We start from the raw sequence: 23,302 nt of genomic DNA on the forward strand, positions 1-23,302 counted from the left end.
GAGCTGACGAGAGAGGGGGGAGAGGTGGTTGTAGATCCTGAGAGGATAGTACAGTGTTTTTCGGATTATTTCCGTATGGTTTATGCCTCAGTTTCGGATAGGCCGACCGAGGATTCGCTTGACCTCCTGCGTGATATCGCTTTGCCCTGCCTTTCTGACGTAGATAGAGATGATCTCGATGGAGATATAACGGTTGATGAGGTGGCGGGTGCTATCCGCGCGCTGAACTCGGGCAAGGCCTCGGGCCCTAATGGCTTGCCGATTGACCTGTATAAGCTGTTTCCGGATAGGGTTGCCCCTCACCTGCGCGCCATGTTTGTGGAGGCGCGGGGGAGTGGGACCCTCCCGTTGGATCAGCGACTGGCGACGATTGTTGTGATACACAAGGATGGTAAACCCGAGATAAGTGTGCCTCCTATCGGCCTATATCACTCCTTAATGCTGAGCCGAAGTTTCTGGCTAAAATTCTGGCGGGCCGCTTGGTCAGGGTGCTTGGAGACTTGATCCACCCGGATCAATCCGGTTTTATTCCGCACCGTAACACTGCGTTAAACCTTCGGCGCCTTCATGGTCTGATTGCCAGGTCGAGCACGCTGCGAGAACCAGCTATTGTGGCGTCTCTTGATGCCACGATGGCCTTTGATACGGTGGAATGGGCATATTTGTGGGCTGTGCTTGCCAAGTTTGGCTTTGGCCCTGGTTTTGTGAGCTGGGTGAGGTTGCTATATGAGGGTCCCCTTGCGAGTGTTGTGGTAAATGGGCGGGCGTCGACTCAGTTTCAGCTTGGGAGGGGCACTCGGCAGGGTTGCCCCCTGTCGCCTTTGTTGTTCGCCCTCGAGCCGCTGGCGGCGTGGATACGCTGGCACCCGGATATACGTGGACTTAGATGGTCGCCCGAGCATGAGGACCGCATTTCGCTATATGCCGATGACATCCTGTTATATCTTGCCTCGCCCAAGAACTCGCTTATAGTGGTCTGTGACGTTCTGACGTCTTTTGGTAGGAACTCGGGTCTCGTCATCAATTGGAGTAAATCGTATCTATATGTTCTGAGTGGCGATGTTCCACCTGTCCCGCGAACTTGCTCGATCCAGATCGCTCAGCAGGGCTTCGTGTACCTGGGGATTTTTATCTCCACGGATTCCACTTTGCGATATGAGAGGAACCTGCTCCCCCCCCTGGCGCGTTTGCGGCGGGATGTTGAGGGCTGGCGGAGGCTGCCGCTCTCCCTCGTCGGGCAAGCCGCCTTGTTCAAAATGATGTCTCTTCCCCGCTTCCTCTACGCCTTGCAGAATACTCTCGATTGGGTACCGGCCAGTTACTTTCGGGAGGTCGAAAGCCTCCAACGATCGTTGTTGTGGGATGGGCGGCCGCGAATAGCGATTGCTAAGTTGACGCTTCCATGGTACGACGGGGGTATTGCGCTTCCAGACATTCGACGCTATTATTGGGCCACCCAGTTGAGCGCGATTAATCATGGTTTCTATGGCCCGGCCCTCAGCCCCGGTTACGCCATGGACAGATGGTTGCTGCGCGGCGGTAATTATCTTAGAGCGTTGTACTTGCGGTCCCTGGACTCGTCCCTCACGGGGCCCACTGGGGTGGCGGTGCGTGTGTGGAAGTTGGCGACTGACTCGCTGGGCTGGAAGGATAGGCTCACCCTTGCTACCCCGTTGTTTGAATCTGAAAAATTGGGTAGGCTTTGGCATACGAAAGGTTTTGATAAATGGGACTTGATCGGTATTTCCAGGGTTGGAGATGTGCTGATTAAGGGGAGGGTGAAGTCCTTTGAAGAGTTGCAGAAGGAGTATGAGTTGGGGACATCCGAGTTCTTTCGCTACGTTCAGGTGCATCATGCCCTGCGGTCAGTCCTCGTAGAAGGTGAGAAGGTGCCAGAGTCCTCTCCTTTGGAGGACCGGATCCTCGATGGCCATATGCCAGAGAGCACGATCTCTCTCATCTATAAGAAATTGATAAATGTTCGGGCGGATACGCTGTTGGGGCTGCGGGACCAGTGGACTAGGGACGGACTTGAGCTGGATGACGAGGATTGGCAGTCTGCTGTTTCCTCTCCTAAGGAGGTCGCGATCCCATCACGTCTGAGGCTGGTGCAGCTCAAAATACTCCATAGAATTTATGTGACGGGGCCAAGGCTGGTTCATATGGGATTCTCTGAGGACAGCTTATGTAGGAGGGTCTGTGGTATGGTGGGTACTTTCCTGCATATCATTTGGGAATGTGGTGTCATCATGGAATTTTGGAGGAGAGTCCATGCAGTGATGGGGGAGGTGACGGGCATTGCTATGCAGCCGGAGGCGCGGTGTTGTCTCCTGAATGTTTGGGGGCCCACTGATCACGATGAGGCACAGACCCAGTGGGTGACTCTGGGTAACATGGTGGCTAAGAGAGACATCGCGCGCCTGTGGGGCTCCGTGGGGCCCCCCACATTGACTGCGTGGAAGGAAAATATGGACTGGAGTATGCTCAGGGAAAAGACAGAATATTGCGCTAGAGGGCGCCCTCGGAAGTGGCATGCCATCTGGGGGCGGTGGAACCAATACAGAGGGGGCATATGTCTTGCCCCTGATCTGGATCCCCCCCGAGGAACAGCTTTCTTCTTAATATTCTTTCCAGCTCTGTATATAGATTTGATTGTTAGTTGACTGCTTGGGCCTCTGCTTTTCCCCCCTTTTCCTCTTATCATAGTACTGTGACTGTTAGACGAAGGGGGTCCGGTCTCCCCTGAGGGGCAATCACCATTGGTATTCAGTGTTTTCGCCTTGCTGGGGTTTGTTGTGTGTTTGTGTTTATTTAAAAATGAAACCTTTTCGCTGCTCCTTTACTGCACTGTGGACGCTTCTTTGTTCTGCTCTCCTAAAGCTGCCGAACCTCCGGGTTGTCGGCTGAATAGCTGTGTCCATGTTTTTGAAGAATAAAGGTTTAAAAAAAAAAAAAAAACAATTTGAAGTACACGTTGCTGGTTGTTTGCGCTTTCAGTAAATGGGTTGAAGCCTTTCGTACCAAAGACAATACAGCCATGACGACTGCAAAGGTACTCCTGAAGGAGGAGTTCTTCCCTCCTTTCGGCTTGCCCCGTTTGATCTGGGGTGATAACGGAAGTCATTTAAATGCCATGGTTATCCAGTTAATTTGCGACGGTTTGCACAAAAAGCAAAGGTTTCATGCTGCAAGTCACCCCCGGTCAGCAGGTTTGGTTGAGAAGTACAATGGTACTCTCAAACTGAAATTGGCAAAGATTCAGGAGACAGCAGGGTTACAGTGGCCAGATGCTTTACCATTCGCTCTTTTGTCGACAAGAACAGCAGCACATTCTAGGACAGGATTGTCCCCGTACGAGGTCGTATTTGGATGCCCAGCAAATGCCTGGGGCGTCCAGCGTCCCCGATGGTTTTCTAAGATGGAGTACCCTTTATTGACAGACTACCTGTGTTAGTTAACTGAAAATTTGCGTTCTATTCACCAACGGATTCGTGAGTCACTCCCACCCATACCAGAGGGCCCAGGTCATAACAACCAGCCTAGGGACTGGGTGTTGCTGCTAAATTTCCTGCTGAAGAAGAGCTTGGAGCCTAGGTGGAAGGGGCCCGAGCAAGTCCTTCCTGCTACTCGAACCGCTGTGAAAGTTGCAAGCCCAAAGATTTGGATCCATTCCAGCCATTGCCGCAGGATACCCTTACCCTATGACCAGTGGGTGAGGAACGGCATTGGGGATGCCGAGGGTGAAAAAGTGCCTCAGTTCATCCATTTTAGTGATGCATTGATACAAATGTATGCAGACAATGACGTCCACACGAGGAGGCGCCATCGCATACCGCATCACTTTAAACCCCTTGCGAGATTATGTTTGAGTTGGTATTTATGTAATCGAACAGGATTGCTTCCTTACAAGGTCGTGTTACGACGCCCCGCGAATGTCTGGGGCGTCCCGTGCACTTGTAAGTTTTCTGAAATGGAGTACCCATTATTGACAGATTATCTGAGTCAGTTAACTGAAATTTGCATTCTATTCACCAACAGATCCGGGACACTCTCCCAGATATACCTGAGGGGCCCGGTCACAACATCCAGCCCGGTGATTGGGTTTTGGTGCGCAATTTTCAGCGAAAAAAAGAGCTTGGAGCCCCGTTGGAAGGGACCTGCACAAGTCCTTCTGGCCACCCGAACAGCCAAGAAGGTCGCCGACAGAAAGAACCGGATCCTTGGCACTCACTGCAAACGAGTGCCTCTACCTTTACCCTATGACCAATGGGTCGCTGATGGAGTTGTGGATACTGAGTGTGAAAAGGTGCCACAGGTCATCCCCATCAGCGAAGGAAAATTAACGTGGACCCAAACGGATGCAGAGAATGATGACATGCTAAATGCAGCAGTCTCTCCGGAAATTCCAGCCATTACGGAACAGTTATTTGTTGACCCCCTCTGTGCCCAGAGTCACCAGGTACAATTTGCACCCTCGGCTGAGTAATAGTGCACCAAAGGAGAAGTCAGATTAGTTAGGGATGGATTGTGCAAGTTAGGGTGTACTTTGCTATAGTACCAACAGTGTTTTAGGTCAGGGTGTTGTGAGATTGTTGCACTGTTCGGACATTGGACAGGATAAATCGAATGTGCTTCCTAGGAGGGGGGTGCATTATCCTCTGCGACGTGGGATTCATCACAAGTTTGGGACAGAGCAACCTCCACCGCTAATGCTCAAGAGCGCCAACATCGATGAAAAATAGGAGCCTGTACCAGTGAGGCTCAGATGAACACTGGGAACAATTGCCTTCGCTATCAGTCTTATTGTATTACTTTTCTTGCTTCATAATGTATCCATTTGGTCGACCTATAGAGGAGGAAAACAGCCATTTGCATCACCGCGTTTAGCGCAGGGTTGGTCAACAAACAGTAAAATAGTTTTATATCAATTGTTGTGATTACTCTAATGATAATACTTGGAATAGCCTGGTTTCTGGAGGAGAAGTATCATGTACACTCTTTGGTAGGTACGACGCCCACTTCCCCTGAGCATGTTTTTGTCACTCTGGCTCCACACAAAGTAGCGCATAGGTCGTCTTACACAGGCAATGTATTTATACAAATGTTGCATCAAGTTCATAATGTGGGCAATACAACCAATAGTTGGGTTTGTGGATTGCTCCCCTCAGTTACTCATAAGAGCGACAATTTGTTGTCCCTACCATTTTCATATACTGGTAGCTGTGAAGGTTGGTTTGAATTGTTCATAATGGTGCACTATCATTTCCAACTCTCTACTCTAGTTATGACACTGCAGACTCTTGCACTGTGGTAGAATATATACGTTTTCATCACATGGTTTTTCCCGTAGGGCTAGCAGGACAAGAGTCCTTCAGTAGATTGTCCCCAAATTCCTGTATGAGCAAATATGAAAAAGTGCAGAACGAAACATGGCTCCAAATGGAAATGGCTGATTGCCAAAGGTTCAACACCTCTGAGTATTTTCAATCTTTCCAAGCTCGCAATTTTACTCAGGACAAACCGATGCTGGTGTCCGTGGTCAACACAACAGCTAGTTTCTGTGTCCAGGGGACTGGGGAGGTAAAGGTGGGGGTGGACTAACTGCAATTTCACCTACAGACTCAGCACGATGAATAGTTCGCCGTTGATGCTACTCCACCAGGTTTATTTTGTCTGTGGATCCCAAGCTCATGTCTGGCTTCCGAGAAGATGGTCAAGCAGATGTTACCTTGCTTCTCTCCTTCCCCCTGTGTATGTTGCCCAGTCCAATTATCAGAAGGATTACGAGCTGCAGCGAAGGAGTACACAATTGTCCCGAGTCAGAAGGGTTGTTAACACAGGCAGTGGTATATGTCGGATCTATATCCGACATATACCACTGCCCACCAGTTTGATGATGCTTTGAAGGGCCTACTCTTCTATTGGTGACCCATGTCTATTAGCCTTAAAATTCGTCAGCTAACAAGAGTTGTTGAAGGGGTTATAAATACAACTGCTGGGATAATGACAAACATCACTGCTGAGCTCCAGGCTACGAAATTAGTCACCTTACAGAACAGGATGGTGTTAGACATCATCCTTGCTGATCGGGGAGGGGCCTGTCGTGTCATTGGCAGCAGCTGTTATGTTTCCATACCTGACCATGCCCCCAGTGTGTATGCAGCTATCCAAAAATTGCATAAGCTTTCCTCTAATATACACCAGGAAACAGGTACTTGGACTCTATCAGGGTGGTTCTGGAATATGCAAACATGGGGTTGGAAGGTCTTCATCTTTTTGATTGCGGTTGCTAGTATTATCTTTACATGTTGCCTCTGTGTACACTGTCTTCCAGCTTGTTGTACTTTTAGTGTCAGTGTTCTCACCCCCAAACAGAAAATATCAGTCCATGATACTAACACTGCAATTATGCTCCAACAAGATATTGACAAAATGATGCAGATTGATGAAGTTATCTTTGAGGAATGACTATATGAACAATTTCTCACAGAGTTGTTTCTTGCTTCCTCGAAATGTTGTACTTTTCTTGATTGTAACATCAAATTAGTTAGCGAATGCTAAAAGGATGGTCTGTTAGAAGAAAAATGTCTTAGTCATGTTGTTTATATAATTGCTCTGCATAAATTATCATTCGAGGCATCATTTTATGTCTCCCTCTGCGAGAAGCAGCATTGGTAATTTTCCTTTTCTCCAAGGTTGGGCCCAGCTGTACTAATGAATACATTGTTCTTATTAGCGCATACATTTCCCAGCAGATAAGAGGCCTGCTGTCACCAGTTAAGCAGTGGGCATAGGCAGAGCCACCTTGGTGTAGAGATAGTGTGTGCCTGGTCTCAGGATCAAAACTCATCCTTATGGAGTTTCTTTGTCAGGCTGCCTCCAACTGGAAATTTCCAGTCTGGGCGTGCATTCATTGGTTATGAAATGTACATAATGTATCACCATGTTTGCTGATGTCAGTCCGCTCTGCAACATCCCTAAGCGACTGGGCAGATGGGGCTCCGCTCGAGTATCTGAATAATCATATACTTGGTTTGTATTCTCTACTGTCTGACCGACTCTTCATTTGTATGGAAGGCTGAGAGATGGTCGCGAGTGACCCGGGTGGCCCTAATCGGGTCACTTCCTTCACCACTGAAATACAGAGAACCTCTTTCAGATCCTTACTGAATTTTCTTTCAAACCTGTGGATTTCAGAAGATTGCCCCAACAAGTTTACATTCACATCATTAACCTGTAATCTGGGAAATTTAAACATGGTGCCAACCCATAACAGAGCAGATAGGTCCATTGCATTCAGCATCATCTTGCAGATAAGAGCAGATATTCTCCAGTTTACTCACAGACCATATAGGAGACTACAACTGCTCACTGTATGCATCCCTGCTAAAAGGCAAGCAAAAGGATTACGAAAATACAAGTGTTCATTGGTGTCCATACAATGGACATCAGATACTACACACTGGACTTCTGAGAGACAAATTCACAACTCCAGACTAAAGAACTTAAGATGCCATTCCAATGACTCAACTGGCAGTAGAAACAATAATGTGGATAATGGGCAATCATATTGGGTGCCCTACGCTATCCTCTACTGGGAGGAGTAGTTCTGTCCTAAGCAGGCGGTCGCTAATGGGTCTGTTTATAACAGGGATATTTTTGGACCAAACCTAATCTTTTCTAGAACAAAATACAAGTACTCCCACCACAGAGTTGAAAGCATTTTCCATATCCAAGAAGCCAACTGACCACTACGAGTCTCTTAGAAACCAATAAAACATCAAGTTAATAGGACATCTAAGGTTAGGAGACATGCTGCACCCCAGAACAAATCATTTATGGGTGGAATGCATCAATACAAGTAGCACTTTTCTTATTTTATTCACCAGCTCCTTTTCTAGGATCATACAGGCTAGGTTTAATAAAGGACAGAGATCTTTAAGAGCAACTATCTGTGGATGTTTGCTAAGCTTAGTAAGGACTTCTAGTATGGCATCACTTGTAGATTAGGAAAGTGAATCCCGTTCCTGTGATGTGTAATAGAACTTCAGTAGTCTATGGAGTAATTGAGCACTTTACATTACGAAGAGCTCCAAAGAGTGGCCATACAGCCTAGGGGTATTCCCTCAGCCCATATCTCATACTACACCGAGCAGTTCATGCACAGTAACTAGGAGATCAAGCCAGTCTATAGGAGGCTAAGCTAATGTCCGCCAGTTGGCACTAGACAAGCAAGCCTCCTGTTCCAAATGCTGGTTTGTGTCACGTATAGCATAATAGTCTTATATTATGTATCACAATTTGAATATGGACCAAGACAGCACTTGTGCCATTCATAGCCAGTAGTTCTGGTCTTAGATCCTCAGTGTGGAGTAGATCAGCTAAATGTTCACACATTCTATTACCTTTCTACCGTGGGCACAGGCAATACAACATTTTAAATTCAGATTCTTAAGTGATGTAATTTTATGTTATAGGGCCCGTAGTGTGCTAGATAAGGGGTAATGCGCTGGTGTGGTGCTGAGGTGGGATGACATGAGAGGAGACAATCTCATTAAAACACATAACTTTTTTCTCTACATCACACAATCTAATGCAACCATAAACCAGAGCTGATATTTGAACTGTTTTGGTGGTACTCTGGATTCCACAATAATTGGAAGAAATGCACGCATTATCAACGGACAACTTGAAACCCACCCTGAACATCTCAATGTTCGATAGCCAAGAACTGCTGTGGCACCTGGTTCTCTTTACCACAAGTGAACCTGGAAAGTTCTTCAGCTGTAACCTATGCAGTTTTCTCTGTAAATTCAAAGCGAAGACTGGAGTCAGTGGAAAGAACTGCCACTCTTGCCCTTGGGACCTCCACTACAGTTTAAAATGATTGTGTTACCAAAGTTCCTTTACATCCTTCAACATATGCCCAATTGAATCCCAGAGGATTCTTTCAATTTACTCAAGCCTGAGGGCAAGACTGTTCCTGTGGGTCCCTCAAGATGTATAAAAGGAAACCTAAAATAATGGAGAATGAGACTCTACAATAGCTGCAGCTTGGACACGACCTAACAGTTCACATTCAAAATGACACCCAAACAGAGGACTACTGCCAGCTTGAAAAGACGATCCTATTTGAACCCCTCTGCAAAAAAGTGATAACTTTAACATAAGAAAATAATTCAAAGCTTTTTTGACTGACTGAAGAAAATAATAACTCACTAGATTAGTTGATCAAGCTGAGGGAGAGTTGCAGATTTAATGGGCCTGGGCAGGGAGGGAAGAAAGAAGGCACAAAATGGCCTCAGGAAATTGGCGATTCATACAGGCGTTTGACTAGAATACATAATACTATACAAAACCGACTGCACAGAGTACATGTGGTCAGTTCCAGTGTGTGGCCAATTAAGTACTTTTACTAACATAACATAGCCCTGCCCAATTTATCAGGAAAGAGTGTCCCAGTTACCTAAAATCTGAATACAATATGGTTCCCCTTAAGGGTCTGCAGCGATTAGACATCGCCCAATATCCAAAACTGCTTTGTAAACTTAGTCTAATGATAGCGAGACAAAATGTGGCTGGACAGTGCAGGTTGGGGGTGGGAGGGGTGCAAAATGCCAAGGACATGGATTAGTGTATGGCCGCTGAAAATGTGAAAAAAAAATAAAAATAAGAAAAAAGGCAGGGGGTGCTTATAAAAAAAGATTTGAAAAGATATGAGGATGGATAACGTACAAAGGACTTGTATAAACTTTGAATGAGAACTAAGAAATCATGGTACAGGGCAAGGATTTCTTTTGACTTTGACAATCTCACCCAGATTTTGGCAGTGGTGACAATGGCATCGAAGCATGCCAAGGTCATCCCTCTTTTCGAAAAGCCCCCTCTCAATGCTGCCCAGCTAGAAACCTATTGCCCCATCTCTCTGCTACCTTTTCTACTAAGGTAGTGGAGAAACATGTAAACAATCTCCTGACAGATTTCTTGGAGCAAAACCACATTTTAGGCCCATCACAGAATGATTTTAGACCTTCCTACGGTACGGAATACACTGACAGTAACGGAGAACTCATGCAGTGCTGCAGATTACGGCAGCTCTCAGGCACAGACTCTTTTAGATTTAATTGCCGCTTTTGATACGGTCTCTCACACGGTGCAGCTTTGACAACTTCATGAAATATGGGTAAGTGGCAAAACCTGGACATGATTTGCCTCTTTAAGTGAAAGATCTTTCCAGGTTATTTCCCCCCCTCTTTTGTCTAGCCTTAAAGAGTGTTGGTACAGGACGACCCTCAGAGTTTGATTCTAAGTCCTACTCTTTTCAATACATAGGTCAGACCATTTGCTGACATGGTAATGCCTTTAGGCATCTCACTGGTTTACTATGCAGACGATACCCATCTCAACGTCACTCTATCCGCAGGTCTGACAGAAGGCATAGTGAACTTTCAAAAATGCCAATAAAACAGAGATTCTCCTGCTGGTGAAGCACACACATTTTTGGCGTGATAATTGGTGGCCCGAGGTGTTCGGGCCCCCTCCTAAACCTGTGGTAAAAACCTTGGTGTGTGGTTTAACGACTCGCTCTTTCAAAAGAGAATTCAGGACACTAGTTGGTACATGCTTTGGGACCTTGAGAAGCCACAAACCCATTGTTAGGTTCATTACTCGAAAAGACTGCCGATTGAATATGAAGTCACTGATCGTTTCACATATGGACTACGGTAGCATTCTTTATCTTGGCACCAAAAGATCCGTTATAAATCAGTTACTGAATTCCAGAATGCGGATGCCAGACTACTTTCTCTTTCCACAAGTTTTGTTCTGTCTTGCAGCTCCTCTGTAAACTCCACTGGCTGCCCATTGAGAAGCGTACACAATTCAAAGCCCTGTGAATTTCCCACAAGATTCTTTTCACGCAAGTGGCCCCTTGCTTGGCTTCCTTGATGCAACCGTATCTGCCTACCAGGGACTTGCGCTCAGCACACTCAAATCTAGCCTCTGTATCTTGCAGAATTGGAGGACGCTCTTTTTGAGCTCTGGCTCCTGCCTTATGGAATAATCTAGTGCCTCAGTTAGGAAAGATTCACAATAATTTGAGCTTCTGAAAGCCGTTAAACACCTGGCCGTTTTCAGTTTAGGCTTCGCTCAGTCTTCTTTTGTGGTACTTTGACACAACTTATAATGTTTATTTCGTACTAGTAAATAGCTCTGGGGAATCCCAGTTTCAGGGCAGCTATGTGCTTTAAAAATCTGAACATAACTAAGTTGAGAATGAACTTACAACAGTCTTGGAACCTCAGGTTCAATGGGAAGAGGTAGACCTAGATACCGGCTACAGACCCAACATTAGTACCAATAGTGACTCAACATTAGTACCATCGGATATTTTTATCCATCCTGCTGGGCTGTAACTGTGAAAGTAACTGCAATTTGCTACATTAAACATGAAAGATCAATATAATAATTTCAAAATGTCAAATGTAAAATGAGGAAATTCCTATTTGACACCACTTAATTAATTATCTATGTTAATTTGTCAATCAAGCACTATCTTTAAAAAAAAAAAAAGGGTAGAACCCACTGTTTCCCACGCGCTATGCAATATATCCTGAACACCCAAACCTTTTTCAATACCAAGATCTTTATTTTAGTAACATTTTTGATCATTCTTAGTTTTGGATGCTTTACTTTGTGCAATTCTTGTTTTTGCACTCAAATGTTTCAATAAATTGGCATCAAAAGATTATAAACGTAGTATGCAACAGAAAACCCCATGTTTTAGGACAGTTAAGCAAATATGGAGGCTAAAATCTCTTTGCAAAACTATATGTACATTCACAAGACTTAGTAAAAAACATTTAGATATTCACCTGCAATAATAAAATTTATGTTTACTTGAGCAGAAATATAATGAAAATATATATTTTTTGACAAACACACACTTCCATTTTCAGTAGGTTAACACAGGGTTAACTAAATATTTCTGTTAATGAAACACTGTTGTCTATTAATACAAAATCTCAATACTCACAGTTTAGATTTTATAACAAAGAATAGTTAGTAGCTTGCATTTTTCAAATGATCAGGGTTTATTAAACAAAGGTGCAGTGCCATCGAAACTTGTTGTTCAAATTGCTGAACTTTCCTTACCTTTCTTAGCACCAGTTTTATATTCTTTCCACTCAACTTCAGTTGCTGGGTTTGTGCTAAAGAAATTTCCTGCACACAGCAGCAACTATAAACAAACAAACAAAAAAAATACAAACTGTAAAAACGTGCAATGGAAATAATAAAACTAAGCTCTGAAAACTGCAACTGGAGTTTAATGGCTCCCACAAGGGTCTGTTCACACATCTGTTTTGCTGGTATATTTCATGTAACTTATCTCGCCCCCTTTCTCCCTGCCCAGCTCAATCACACAAACACAGCTTATCAGACATCAAGCACTTTATTTTTATACAGCCATCCCCTAAACCAGGAGTGCATAAAATATGTAAAGAAGGGCCAATCTATGTCACATTTAAAAATACATAGACAAACAATGAATATAAATGGAACTTATTTACACATTAAATGATAAACCTGAAAACCTGTCATGGGTCTCGTCATAATGGACTTTTCACACCATTCATATTAAAAAGGAAAGTCAACTACATGCTCATAAAGTCAATATGGAAAATGTAACTTACCTTTAACTATCTATTTGTAGCATGCAGTGCTATAGACTCACATGGCCTGCAAACCGCTGACATCAATAGTGGACCGTGGAATATTACAATTTCTTTTCCCATGAAAGAGTGGTTTTTGTTTTGAGGTGATTCGTTATACCACCCACGAAATCTAAAATGTATAAGGACTTCCTCAAATTGTGCAGATTCTGCAATAGGGGTCAGAGAACTTGTGTGTCACTACTGCTTAACAAAACCGCCCCCAGCACTGCCGCCTTTGTTACTGGGGACCGATATTGTACCATTGCTGCAAAACTGTCCCCAGTAACAAAACTGGCCCTCACAGCTCCAAAACTGGCCCCCACCCTTCCAGCATCTGGAACAAACAGCCAGTCCAGGCCTGGGGAAGGCATTCGTGTTGTTGACTGGCGTACACTGGTTGTGTCATGTTGGAAATGAACAGGTGTAGGGTAGAGCATCTGCAACCACGACAAAGCTACACTAATATATATTAGGAAATTGGGGCAACCTGCCTCATTACAGAGCTCCAGTGAACCTCTGCTTTCCTAACTAACTACACAGCAGAGGCTCAGGGACATCTTAAGGAGTTTGAGCGGCCTAGGCCAAACGAATTTTGGGGGACCCTGTGCGGATCAGCTTTGAATTTATGATCCAGTTTCACCCTCTCGTGTTCTTTTTGGACAGATCACAAGTAGATACACTGGTTTAAATTCTAAATGTGCTGATTTTAAGTAATATTCAGGGATAGTTATGTATTTTTCCAATATTGTGACACAGTAGCAGCTCACTAATGCTACTGCAAATAATCACTGTGACATCCACCCATTTCTCATATCGGAGATCCTGCTTCGATCTAAAAGAATCATTTTATATAGAGGTTGCATTAAACAACAAGCATTGGCATAGCCAATAGGTCTCGTATTTGGGACCTTATAAGTGTTTAGCCAGGCAACAGCTGGTGCTGTAGCCAAGGATATTCTGCTGCATAACTAAATATTTATAAGGTCCCAAAAGCAAGACCTATTGGCTATGCGAATGCTTGTCTTTTTTATGTCCGTGTTCAAAAAGTGAAATACTTTGATTTGCGTTTGTGGAGCAAGGTGTGTTTCGCCAGCAGATTGTTTTAAAACTTAAATATAACTTTAGAGCATTATGTTTTATGTAGAAATAAAGAAATTATCTTTATTCTTCTGATGTTCAGGTCTCAAGAAAACTTCCTTCACCATAACCTTGTCTTCCGCATAGTGTGTTTATAATCTGTCTGAGTATCCTCAAAGGAATTATACATAAGACGCCAGGCATTCAGTCCGCAAAACTCTGAAATTTTTAAGGTCCACTTTAAAGTATGGCTCTAGGAAAAAGGTGGAATTATCTTTGAACATGTTGCTAACAGGTGGTTGTTTTAGACATTGTTCCATTTTAAAGGTTTTTTTTTTTTTTACAGTTTTATAATATCTACTCCTATATATAGATTTTAGTTGGGGCGTGTAGTGCTAGATGATATTTACCTCGATCACCACAGTGTGAATTCAATAAAATACATCCTATTTGATAAATATGTGACAGTTCTTAAATCCACTCCTCAAATTCATGCCAGCTTTCGGCTCACTACATGTCAAAAATGTTCGACTGCCAGTTCGACTGCCAGTGAGATCTCATCATAAGCAATAGGAAAAAAGAAAGAAAGACATTGAAAGAGTAATGGAGGGCAACGAGGGGGGAAAGAGAGCAGAAGAAATGGAGAAGGAAAGAAACAAGAGGTAAAAAGAAATGGAGAGGAGAAGGGGAGAGGAGGGGAGGAAATAAGCTGTGCCTTGTGTTTGAGCACACAGTCACGGGTTCAAATCCCAGTACACTTAGCTTTTCATCCTTCTGAGGTCGAAAAAGCAACTGCCATTGAATGGAGTAGCAATAACCATCCATTATCTGTGGGGACCCTCCAGCAGATACCCTCAATTCTACAAGTGCCCCTTTTATGTCAACGTGACCAAGAGAGGAGGGGGGGGGGGGGGTCAAAGAAAGGATGGTTGGCCGGGTGAACGAAGGACAGAAAGGGTGCAAGAACTAGGGAGGAATATAGTGAAATAAAGAGGACGAGAATGGTGAAAATGAACTAAAGAATATAGAGAAAAAAGAGAAAATAATGGTGAAATGGGTATAAGGAGAATGGAACATGGTATGGAATGCAGATATGGGTAGGTGGAGAAACGAGGATTTAAACTGATGAAATAGAGCAGATTCCACAAGACAGCAAAGGAGTACAGCCAATCGAATGGAAAGGATTAAAGCTGGTGAGATCGCTGGGCTAATGCACCTGCTGCAGTTGTGTGCGTGTGGTTGTGGCCTCAACAGGCTAGAGTTTAATTGTCATCTTCACCCCACCACTCATTCTTCTAAAGCGGAGGTTCCTGGCTGTAAGGCACAAATCCTTCGTTCCCCTTCTGATTCGCCCATTCACCCCTGGGGAGTGACAGGGCACGGGAAGAGTAATAAATCATCTAGCAAATTAAGAGGGGAATCAAAAGGAATGAAGAGAACCAGAGAAACCAAATGAAGAGTGGAGACCAAACAGCGAAAGGAAAAATTATAGAAAGAAAGCAGAGTATCTCCGTGGATTAAAGCACCTGTTGGAGAAAACGGTCTTGAACTGCACACCGCAGGCTCAAAACCCGATAGAACAGACACAACCATTCATCTTTCCTAGCTTAAGGAAAAGAACGCCAGTCATAGAGTAAAATGAACGTTATTTATAGCGTTGTGAGTCTTTGTCAGCTAGCGCTCCATACAACAAAGAGAACTTTTACAGATGCTCATAATTGGAAGCACCTTTCTGCCCATTTCAGAGCCTGCCTCCACCCCTTCTGGTGCTATTCTGCCCTCAGCAGATACCTCCTGAGGATAGCTCAGTAGATTATGTACCTTATTCTGAGGTGTGTGTCTCCATTTTACATGTCATAGGTTTGAACGCCAGCAGAGGAGACTTCTTGGCCCAAGTTGGAGCAACTAGGATGAGAGTTAGGGAATGTTGTTGTAGTTTGCGCACCACTAATGGAATGAGTGGGAGAGGCGGAACAGCATACGCAAATCTTCCTGACCAGTTGATCCATATCGCATTGCCTTTGGACAATGGGTGTGGATATCTGGCGGCGAAGCTTGGGCATTTGGCGTTTTCGTGGGTGAATGAATGAAAATGGATTTATACAGCGCGGTTGCTGCCCTGGGGCGTCCAAGCGCTAGAGGAACCAGATGGGGGGTGTAGTGAGGATAACAGAACTGGGAGGAGGGGGGAGGGGCTGAATTGTTACCGAGATTTGAACAGATGTGTTTTTAGTTGTTTACGGAAGGAGGCGAGGTTGGGGTTAGATCTCAGGTGAAGGGGAAGGGAGTTCCAGATTTTTGAGGCGTTGAAGGTGAACATTCTTCCGCCTGCTCTAGTCCTTTTAATTCTGGGGACCGTTGCCATGAAAGCCTGACTAGAGCGTAGGTCTCTGTCTGGATGATATTGGCTGACTAGGCTACGCATGATTTTGGGGCCCGAGTCCCAGAAGGCCTGGTGGGCAAAACACATTGCTTTGAAAGAGACTCTTTTTCGTACTGGTAGCCAATGAAGGCTGGTCAGTGCCTCCCTGACTGAGGTTCTGCGGGGAATTTGCAGTAAGGTACGGGCCGCCTAGTTCTGTACCAGCTGCAGTCTGTTCAATGTGTACTCTGGGGCTCCCAGGTAAAGGGCGTTGTTCGAGTCCAGACGTGACTGTATTATGCCCTGTATGGCGGTTTGTTTTGCCTCCATTGGGAGCAGGGGGAGAACCTTCTTCAAAGTCTGGAGAAGTCCAAAGCAGGTGGCGGAAAGCTTTGTGGCCTGAGTGTTAAGAGAGAGATTCCGGTCCAGCCATACCCCCAGGCTTTTGATGTTATCCTTCGGAACCGGGGGGGGGGGGGGGGGGGGCCTAGACAGGTGGGCCATAATGACTTGAAGAGGGTCGGGTCAGCCGGGCCCAGGAGCATAAGCTCCGTTTTGTCCCCATTGAGCTTTAGCGATGACAGGGTCATCCAGGACTTCACCTCCTCCAGGCATTTGGTTAGACCCCCTGACAGAGGATGTTGGGCTTCCTGCGCTAGGGAGACCACCAGCTGTGTGTCGTCCACATAGGATATGATCTTAACTCCATACGGACGAACTACCTCAGCCAGTGGCCTCATATAGATATTAAAAAGCGCAGGGCTCCTAGCGCGCAACCAAGATGGCCGCGTAGGTGCGAGGCTTCCGAGGACCTCCGTGACCTCCTACATAAATCCTGAAAATATCCTGCCCTAGACGAGGGGACTGTGTTGGTGAGCCCGAGCTGAGGTGTCACCCGTTTTCCGCTTCCAAATTGGACCTCGGACACCGGCGGGAGCACCGATTGAGCTTTGCGGCCTTCTCCACGCCGGCCCCCCGGATTGGAGTTGCGGGGCGATCCGGAGACAAAGTGATCAACAGCGGCGGGCAGGGCTGGGCGACTCGCGTACCCCGCACTTTCACTTTCGCTTTTGCACCCTCCTTGCTGTGTAGGCGAGGTTGGGTTGCGGGGCGGTGTGCGGTGGTGTGGCCTCGTTGGGGTGCCCTGCTGGCCCGCCAGCTGTGATCCGTCCTGCGGACCTGTGGTTGCCCCCCCCCCGGAGCCCGTGAACTGGTTTGTCGGCCTTTTCTGAGGTGATTGGCACGATTTGGGGACTGAAACCATGTCCACAAAGCAAGATGGCGACCGGGCAAAGGTGAAATCGACCCGCCGTGGCGCAGCCCATCAGTCCAACAGCATGGACCGCTACACCCTCCAGAAGGGATCTCCCGAGGTGCCGCGTGGGTCCCCTGAGGGCCCGACTGATGCTCCTGCGCTGCCCGCGGATCTGACCCTGCGAGATGTCATGGGCGCTATCGCCGAGATGAAGGCCTCGGTGGACCAGCGCTTTGACACACTGGCGCAAAAGATTGACTCGGTCCACGTGGATGTTGGCCTGGTGAGGGCTGATTTATCCAAGACCAACGACCGGGTCGATTCTTTGGCCCACACCACCTCGGGCCTTACAGCGGACGTGGCGGCCCTCCAAAAGGAGGTGCGCCGCCTTGGCCAGGCAAGCGCCCTGATGGATCATCGACTGGAGGATTCCGAGGGTCGGGCCCGGAGGAACAATGTCCGCATTGTCGGGGTGCCGGAGGGACGTGAGGAGGCGGCGGCGGACCTGTTTGTGGAGGACCTGATTCTCACCCATCTCCAGCCCCGGGGGCTGAGCAAATTCTTTGCGGTGGAACGTGCCCACAGGGTTCCTGGAGGAAGACCTAAGGCCGGAGCCCCTCCGAGGCCTCTCATTGCCCGGATTTTCAACTTTCGGGACAGAGACGCTATCCTTCAGACTTCTAGGCAACAAGGACCGGTCAGACTTGACAATATGGACGTAAACTTCTATCCTGATTTCACCCCAGCGGTCCAGAAGCAGAGACTGAGCTTTCTCGGAGTCAAACGTCGTCTACGGGACTTGAACCTCAAGTATGCGATGCTTTTTCCAGCTAAGTTGCGGGTGGAGGTGGATGGCCGCACGCACTTTTTTGATCGTCCCGAGGCGGCCGGGGACTGGTTGGACTCCTTGCCCGGGGATCGGGGCCGGGGGGGTGGGGGGGGCGCGGTTGGAGGGGAGGGCTCGCCGGATCAGGACTGAGGGACTAATAGTGGGCCTCGCTCTGGACAACATTGTCGTCATTTTTGACTGTTCGTTAAGTCTCCCTCCTGTGGAGGTGGTACGGGGTCTCTTGGGGGCTCTCCCTCCTCCTCTGGGGGACTAGTTAGTTTAATCATTCATGGGGCGACAGGCACACTGCACTTTGGGGGGGCTGTTTGGGCTCATGCAGGGGTGCAGGGAGGGGGGAGTTCTGTTGGGATGGGTGGGTTGGGGTGGGGTGTTGTTCGTTTTTACCGCAAGGCAAACCCTTTATTGTATTGGTGTTTTTAAGGTGCTCTCGGGGGGACGAATGATGGCTTCTGTATGTGATGGGGGTAGGGACCTGACTTTATTGTCCTGGAACGTTAACGGACTGGGGGATAGGATTAAGCGAGGTGTGGTCCTGCAGTATTTGAAACGACTTTCGCCAGATGTGGTCTTTCTGCAGGAGACACACCTTATCGGTAATTCCTTTTGTGCCATGAATCGGCGTGGCTATCGCTTGGTGGCCCACTCGGGCTTCACGTCGGGCTCACGGGGGGTGGGCATCATGGTGAAGAACTCGCTCCCGTTGGAAATAGACGAGGTGCGCCATGATGAGAGGGGACGCTACACTGTCTTAGTGGGGAGAATGGAGGGTAAAGTAGTTGTCTTTGTATCAGTGTACGTCCCACCGGGGTTACAGTCTACGACTTTTGCAGACCTAGGGCGCCTCCTCCTTGACCTTCCGGGGGGACTTCTGGTGGTTAGGGGGGGGGGGGGGGGAGGGGGGGGGGGGACTTTAATGCGGTGGTTTCTGGGACCGTGGATCGTCACCCCCCCTAGGGACCTCCCCCGGGCGCAGGCGTGGCTGTCCGGCTTCTTAGATACACTGGGATTGGTGGACTGCTGGCGCTTAAAACATCCCACGCAGCTGCAGTACACTTTCCACTCGGGTGCCCATGGTAGCCTCTCACGGCTTGATTATGTCCTTGTCCCTGCGGCCTATGTTGGGAGGGTAGGAGAGGTGCGCCATTTGGCGCGGGGTATTTCAGATCACTCCCCGCTCCTGTTGCACGTTGATGTCTTCCCGAGGGGGGAAGGCAGGGTAGCTCCAATCAATGCCTGGTACCTGCGCGACCCCACTATTCGCGCTGATTTGATTAAATCCTTGCAGCGGTATTTCGATGAGAATGTGGGGTCCGTCCCTTCGGCTATCTCCCTGTGGGAAGCCTTCAAAACAGTTCTTAGAGGGGAGGCCCTCTCCTTTATTTCCCATGCCCGGAGGCGCGAGCAGGAGGAGGTGACCCGGGTGGAGGCCGAAATCGCTGAATTGGAGGGTGATCTAGAGGGTGGGGTGACGGATGCTGCACTACATGTCCTACAACTTAAGCAGGCGGCCTACAGGGCCCTCGTCACGGAGGCGGCCAGGGGCCTCTATAGAGAGCAACAGGGGCGACTGTATGATGTGGGTGATAAGGCTGGTAAACTGCTTGCATGGTTGGATAAAAAGGAGAGAGCGAGTCGTGTGGTCCCGCTGATTGAGAGGATGGATGGTGTGCGTGTCACCGAGCCAGAAGACATTGTCTCTTGTTTCGCGGATTATTTCCGCGAGGTGTATTCCCCGGTTTCTCCCTGCTCGGAGGAGGATTCCCATGCCCTGCTTAGGGATATCGCGCTGCCTTCCCTTTCGGTGGAAGACAGGGTGTCGTTAGATGCCGCTCCTACCTCCGACGAAATTGCCCTCGCCATACGCTCGGTCGCATCCGGCAAGGCCATGGGCCCGAACGGCATCCCTATCGAGTTGTATAAGCTGCGACCGGATGTACTGGCACCCCACCTCCGTGCGATGTTCCTGGCGGCCCACTCGCTGGGCTCCCTCCCGCCGGACCAACGTCTGGCTACAATCGTGGTGATCCACAAGGAAGGGAGACCTCGAGACCGGGTTACATCCTACCGGCCTATCTAGCTCTTGAATGCGGAGCCCAAAATCCTCGCCAAGGTGCTAGCCAACCGGCTGGTCGGCGTGGTGGGCGATTTGGTCCACCAAGACCAGTCCGGCTTTATTCCCCATCGCAACACGGCCCTTAATCTGCGGCACTTGCACGGGGTGCTCGCGCGTGTCCCGTTTGTGCGGGAGCCGGCCATATTGGCGTCCTTAGACGCCACCATGGCGTTTGACACGCTAGAGTGGCCATACATCTGGGCTATGCTGGCGAAGTTTGGATTTGGCCCGGGGTTCATCAGCTGGGTCAAATTGTTGTATTCGGGCCCATTGGCGCAGGTGGTGGTGAATGGAAGAGTATCGGTCCCATTCGAGCTGGGACGGGGCACGCGACAGGGCGGTCCCTTGTCGCCGCTCCTGTTCGCGCTGGCCTTGGAACCCCTGGCGGAGTGGCTGCGGTGGCACCCTTCCATCCGTGGTCTCCGTTGGACCCCCGAGTATGAGGACCGCGTGTCCCTCTACGCTGACGATATCCTTTTGTACCTAGCCTCCCCGCGTAAATCACGGATTGTCCTGGTTGATGTTTTGCGCTCATTCGGCCGCAACTCAGGCCTTGTCATAGACTGGGCTAAATCATGTGTGTATGTGCTTTCCGGGGAGGCTCCCGTCCTCCCGCGGGGCTGTCCGATCCAGATTGCCTCACAGGGGTTTCGGTACCTGGGGGTTTACATTACTCTGGACCCGGAGGCCCGCTACGAGCGGAATTTGCTTCCCCCCCTCCAGCGCTTGAAGGAGGACGTCGCGCGCTGGCGGCGCCTGCCGCTTTCGCCGCTCGGCCGGGCGGCATTGTTTAAGATGATGTCGTTGCCACGCTTCCTGTACGCTCTCCAGAATACTATGGATTTAGTCCCGGCGCGCTACTTCCGTGAGGTGGAGAGTCTACAGCGCCGCCTGTTCTGGGACGGGAGGCCGCGTATTGCCCTGGCGAAGTTGACGCTCCCATGGTTCGATGGGGGGGGGGATTGCCCTCCCGGATATTAAACGGTATTACTGGGCCTCCCAGCTAGCTGCAATTAATCATGGCCTTTACGGGCCCGCCTTAAACCCGGCATTTGAAATGGACAAGATGCTCCTGCCTGGTGGCGACTACAATCGAGCGCTCTACTCTGGCGCGCCCGGACCCCGCCTGACGGGACCTACGCGTGTCATGGTACGAGTATGGCACGCGGCTAACGCAGCTATGGGGTGGAAGGACCGTTTGACCCGGGCATCACCGTTGTACGCGTCTGAGAGATTGGGCTCCCTGTGGACCTCGAAGGGCTTCGAGAAGTGGGACACGATCGGCATCAGTAAAGTGGGGGACCTCTGGACGAGGGGGGGATTTAAAACATTCGAGACGCTGCAGACGGAGTTTCAGCTGCAGGGCAGTGAATACTTTCGGTACTTGCAGGTCCGTCACGCGCTGGGCTCAGTCTTCCCAGACGTCGCCTCCATCCCGGAGTCTTCCCCCCTGGAGGATAGAGTGCTGGATGGCCACGTTCCGGACAGCACGATTTCCCTTATTTACAAAAAATTGATTAATGACCGCTCGAGCTTGCCGACTGGCCTCCGCGAGGCTTGGGTTGCCGACGGGCTGGAGTTGGACGACGAAGACTGGATTTCCGCGGTGGCCTCTCCGAAGGAGGTGGCCATACCGGCTCGCCTTCGCTTCGTCCAGCTTAAGATACTCCATCGGGTTTACATGACGGGGCCAAGGCTTCTGCGTATGGGCTATGCTGAGGATGGGTTGTGTAAGCGTGGGTGTGGTGCTTTGGCGACTTTTTTGCATATTTTGTGGGAATGCCCGAAGGTGGAGCGATTCTGGCGTGGTGTGCATGAGGTCCTGCGAGTGGTTACGCATGTCGCGCTGCTGCCTGAAGCGAGGAGATGCCTGCTGAATGTGTGGGAACCAACTGACTACTCGGTTCCGCAGACGCGATGGGTGACTCTGGGATATATGATAGCTAAGCGTGACATTGCTCAACTGTGGGGATCCCAGAGGCCCCCGGCGGTGTCGGCCTGGAAAGAACACATGGATTGGTGCATGTTCCGAGAAAAAGTGGTGTATGTGGCGAGGGGTAAGCCTGGGGCATGGGTGAAAGTATGGGGCCCCTGGAACGCCTACCGCGGGGGTATCTGCGCGCCACCACTGCTGCCTGCGGCCTCACCAGCCCCGTCCCCTTAGTTGACTCCTTTCCCTAGCCCCGAGCACGGAGTTCCCCCAGTCCTCGATCTGTTCCCCTTCCCCTCTTTAGACTCCTGTGGATGGCTGGGGTCCCCCATTCGGGGAGCACGTGCTGCTACTTTCGATTGCGGGTTGCCTTGCGGGTGTGGTTTTTGTGTTGTTTGTATAAAATGAAACCGTATTGTGGGGTCAGAGTGATGTGGCCCACGACGCTGATACCTCCTGATCTTGCTTCTCTGCAACGCCAAGTGTTTTTGTACGTATGTCATATGCTCCTGTCATTCTAACGGCCGGACGGAAGGTTGTAGGCCCATACTTGTATATTCTTGAGATTGCAATAAACGGTTTCAAAAAAAAAAAAAAAAGCGCAGGGCTTAGAGAGGAGCCCTGGGGGACTCCACACTTCAGGGGTATGCTGGAGGAGACTGTTTGTCCGTCAAACACCTGGAACGACCTGTTGAAAGATTTTAGCCAGAGCCAGGCCTTGTCCACGATGCCGACGTTTGACATGCGGTTCAGTAAGGTGTTATGACTGACCGTGTCAAACGCCGCGCTAAGATCAAGGAGGACCACTGCCACTGATCCTCCTTGATCAAGGATTTTCCTGGACTCCTCGACGACCATAAGGAGTGCGGACTCTGTTCCGTGCTTAGGCCTGAACCCTGTCTGGGTAGGGTCCAACAGCTGATTGTTTTCCAGATAGCTAACCAGTTGGAGGTTGATGTACTTCTCCGCAATTTTGCTCACCCAGGGGAGTAGTGAGATCGG

At 48.7% G+C, this 23,302-nt stretch overlaps 1 protein-coding gene across 1 annotated transcript in view; it reads right to left on the bottom strand.

The window, feature by feature from the left end:
- The window catches only part of CWF19L1 (CWF19 like cell cycle control factor 1), a 236,016-nt gene that overhangs the window by 162,220 nt on the left and 50,494 nt on the right, over nucleotides 1-23,302 (bottom strand). Inside the window, exon 3 of the mRNA XM_085652614.1 lies at nucleotides 12,154-12,238. Within this exon, the coding sequence (XP_085508740.1) occupies nucleotides 12,154-12,238 (85 nt within the window). The remainder of the gene's footprint in view (nucleotides 1-12,153; nucleotides 12,239-23,302) is intronic.

The sequence above is a fragment of the Triturus cristatus genome, chromosome 4_1 (assembly GCF_964204655.1).
Source record: "Triturus cristatus chromosome 4_1, aTriCri1.1, whole genome shotgun sequence".
In the NCBI taxonomy this organism is placed as follows: Eukaryota; Metazoa; Chordata; class Amphibia; order Caudata; family Salamandridae; genus Triturus; species Triturus cristatus.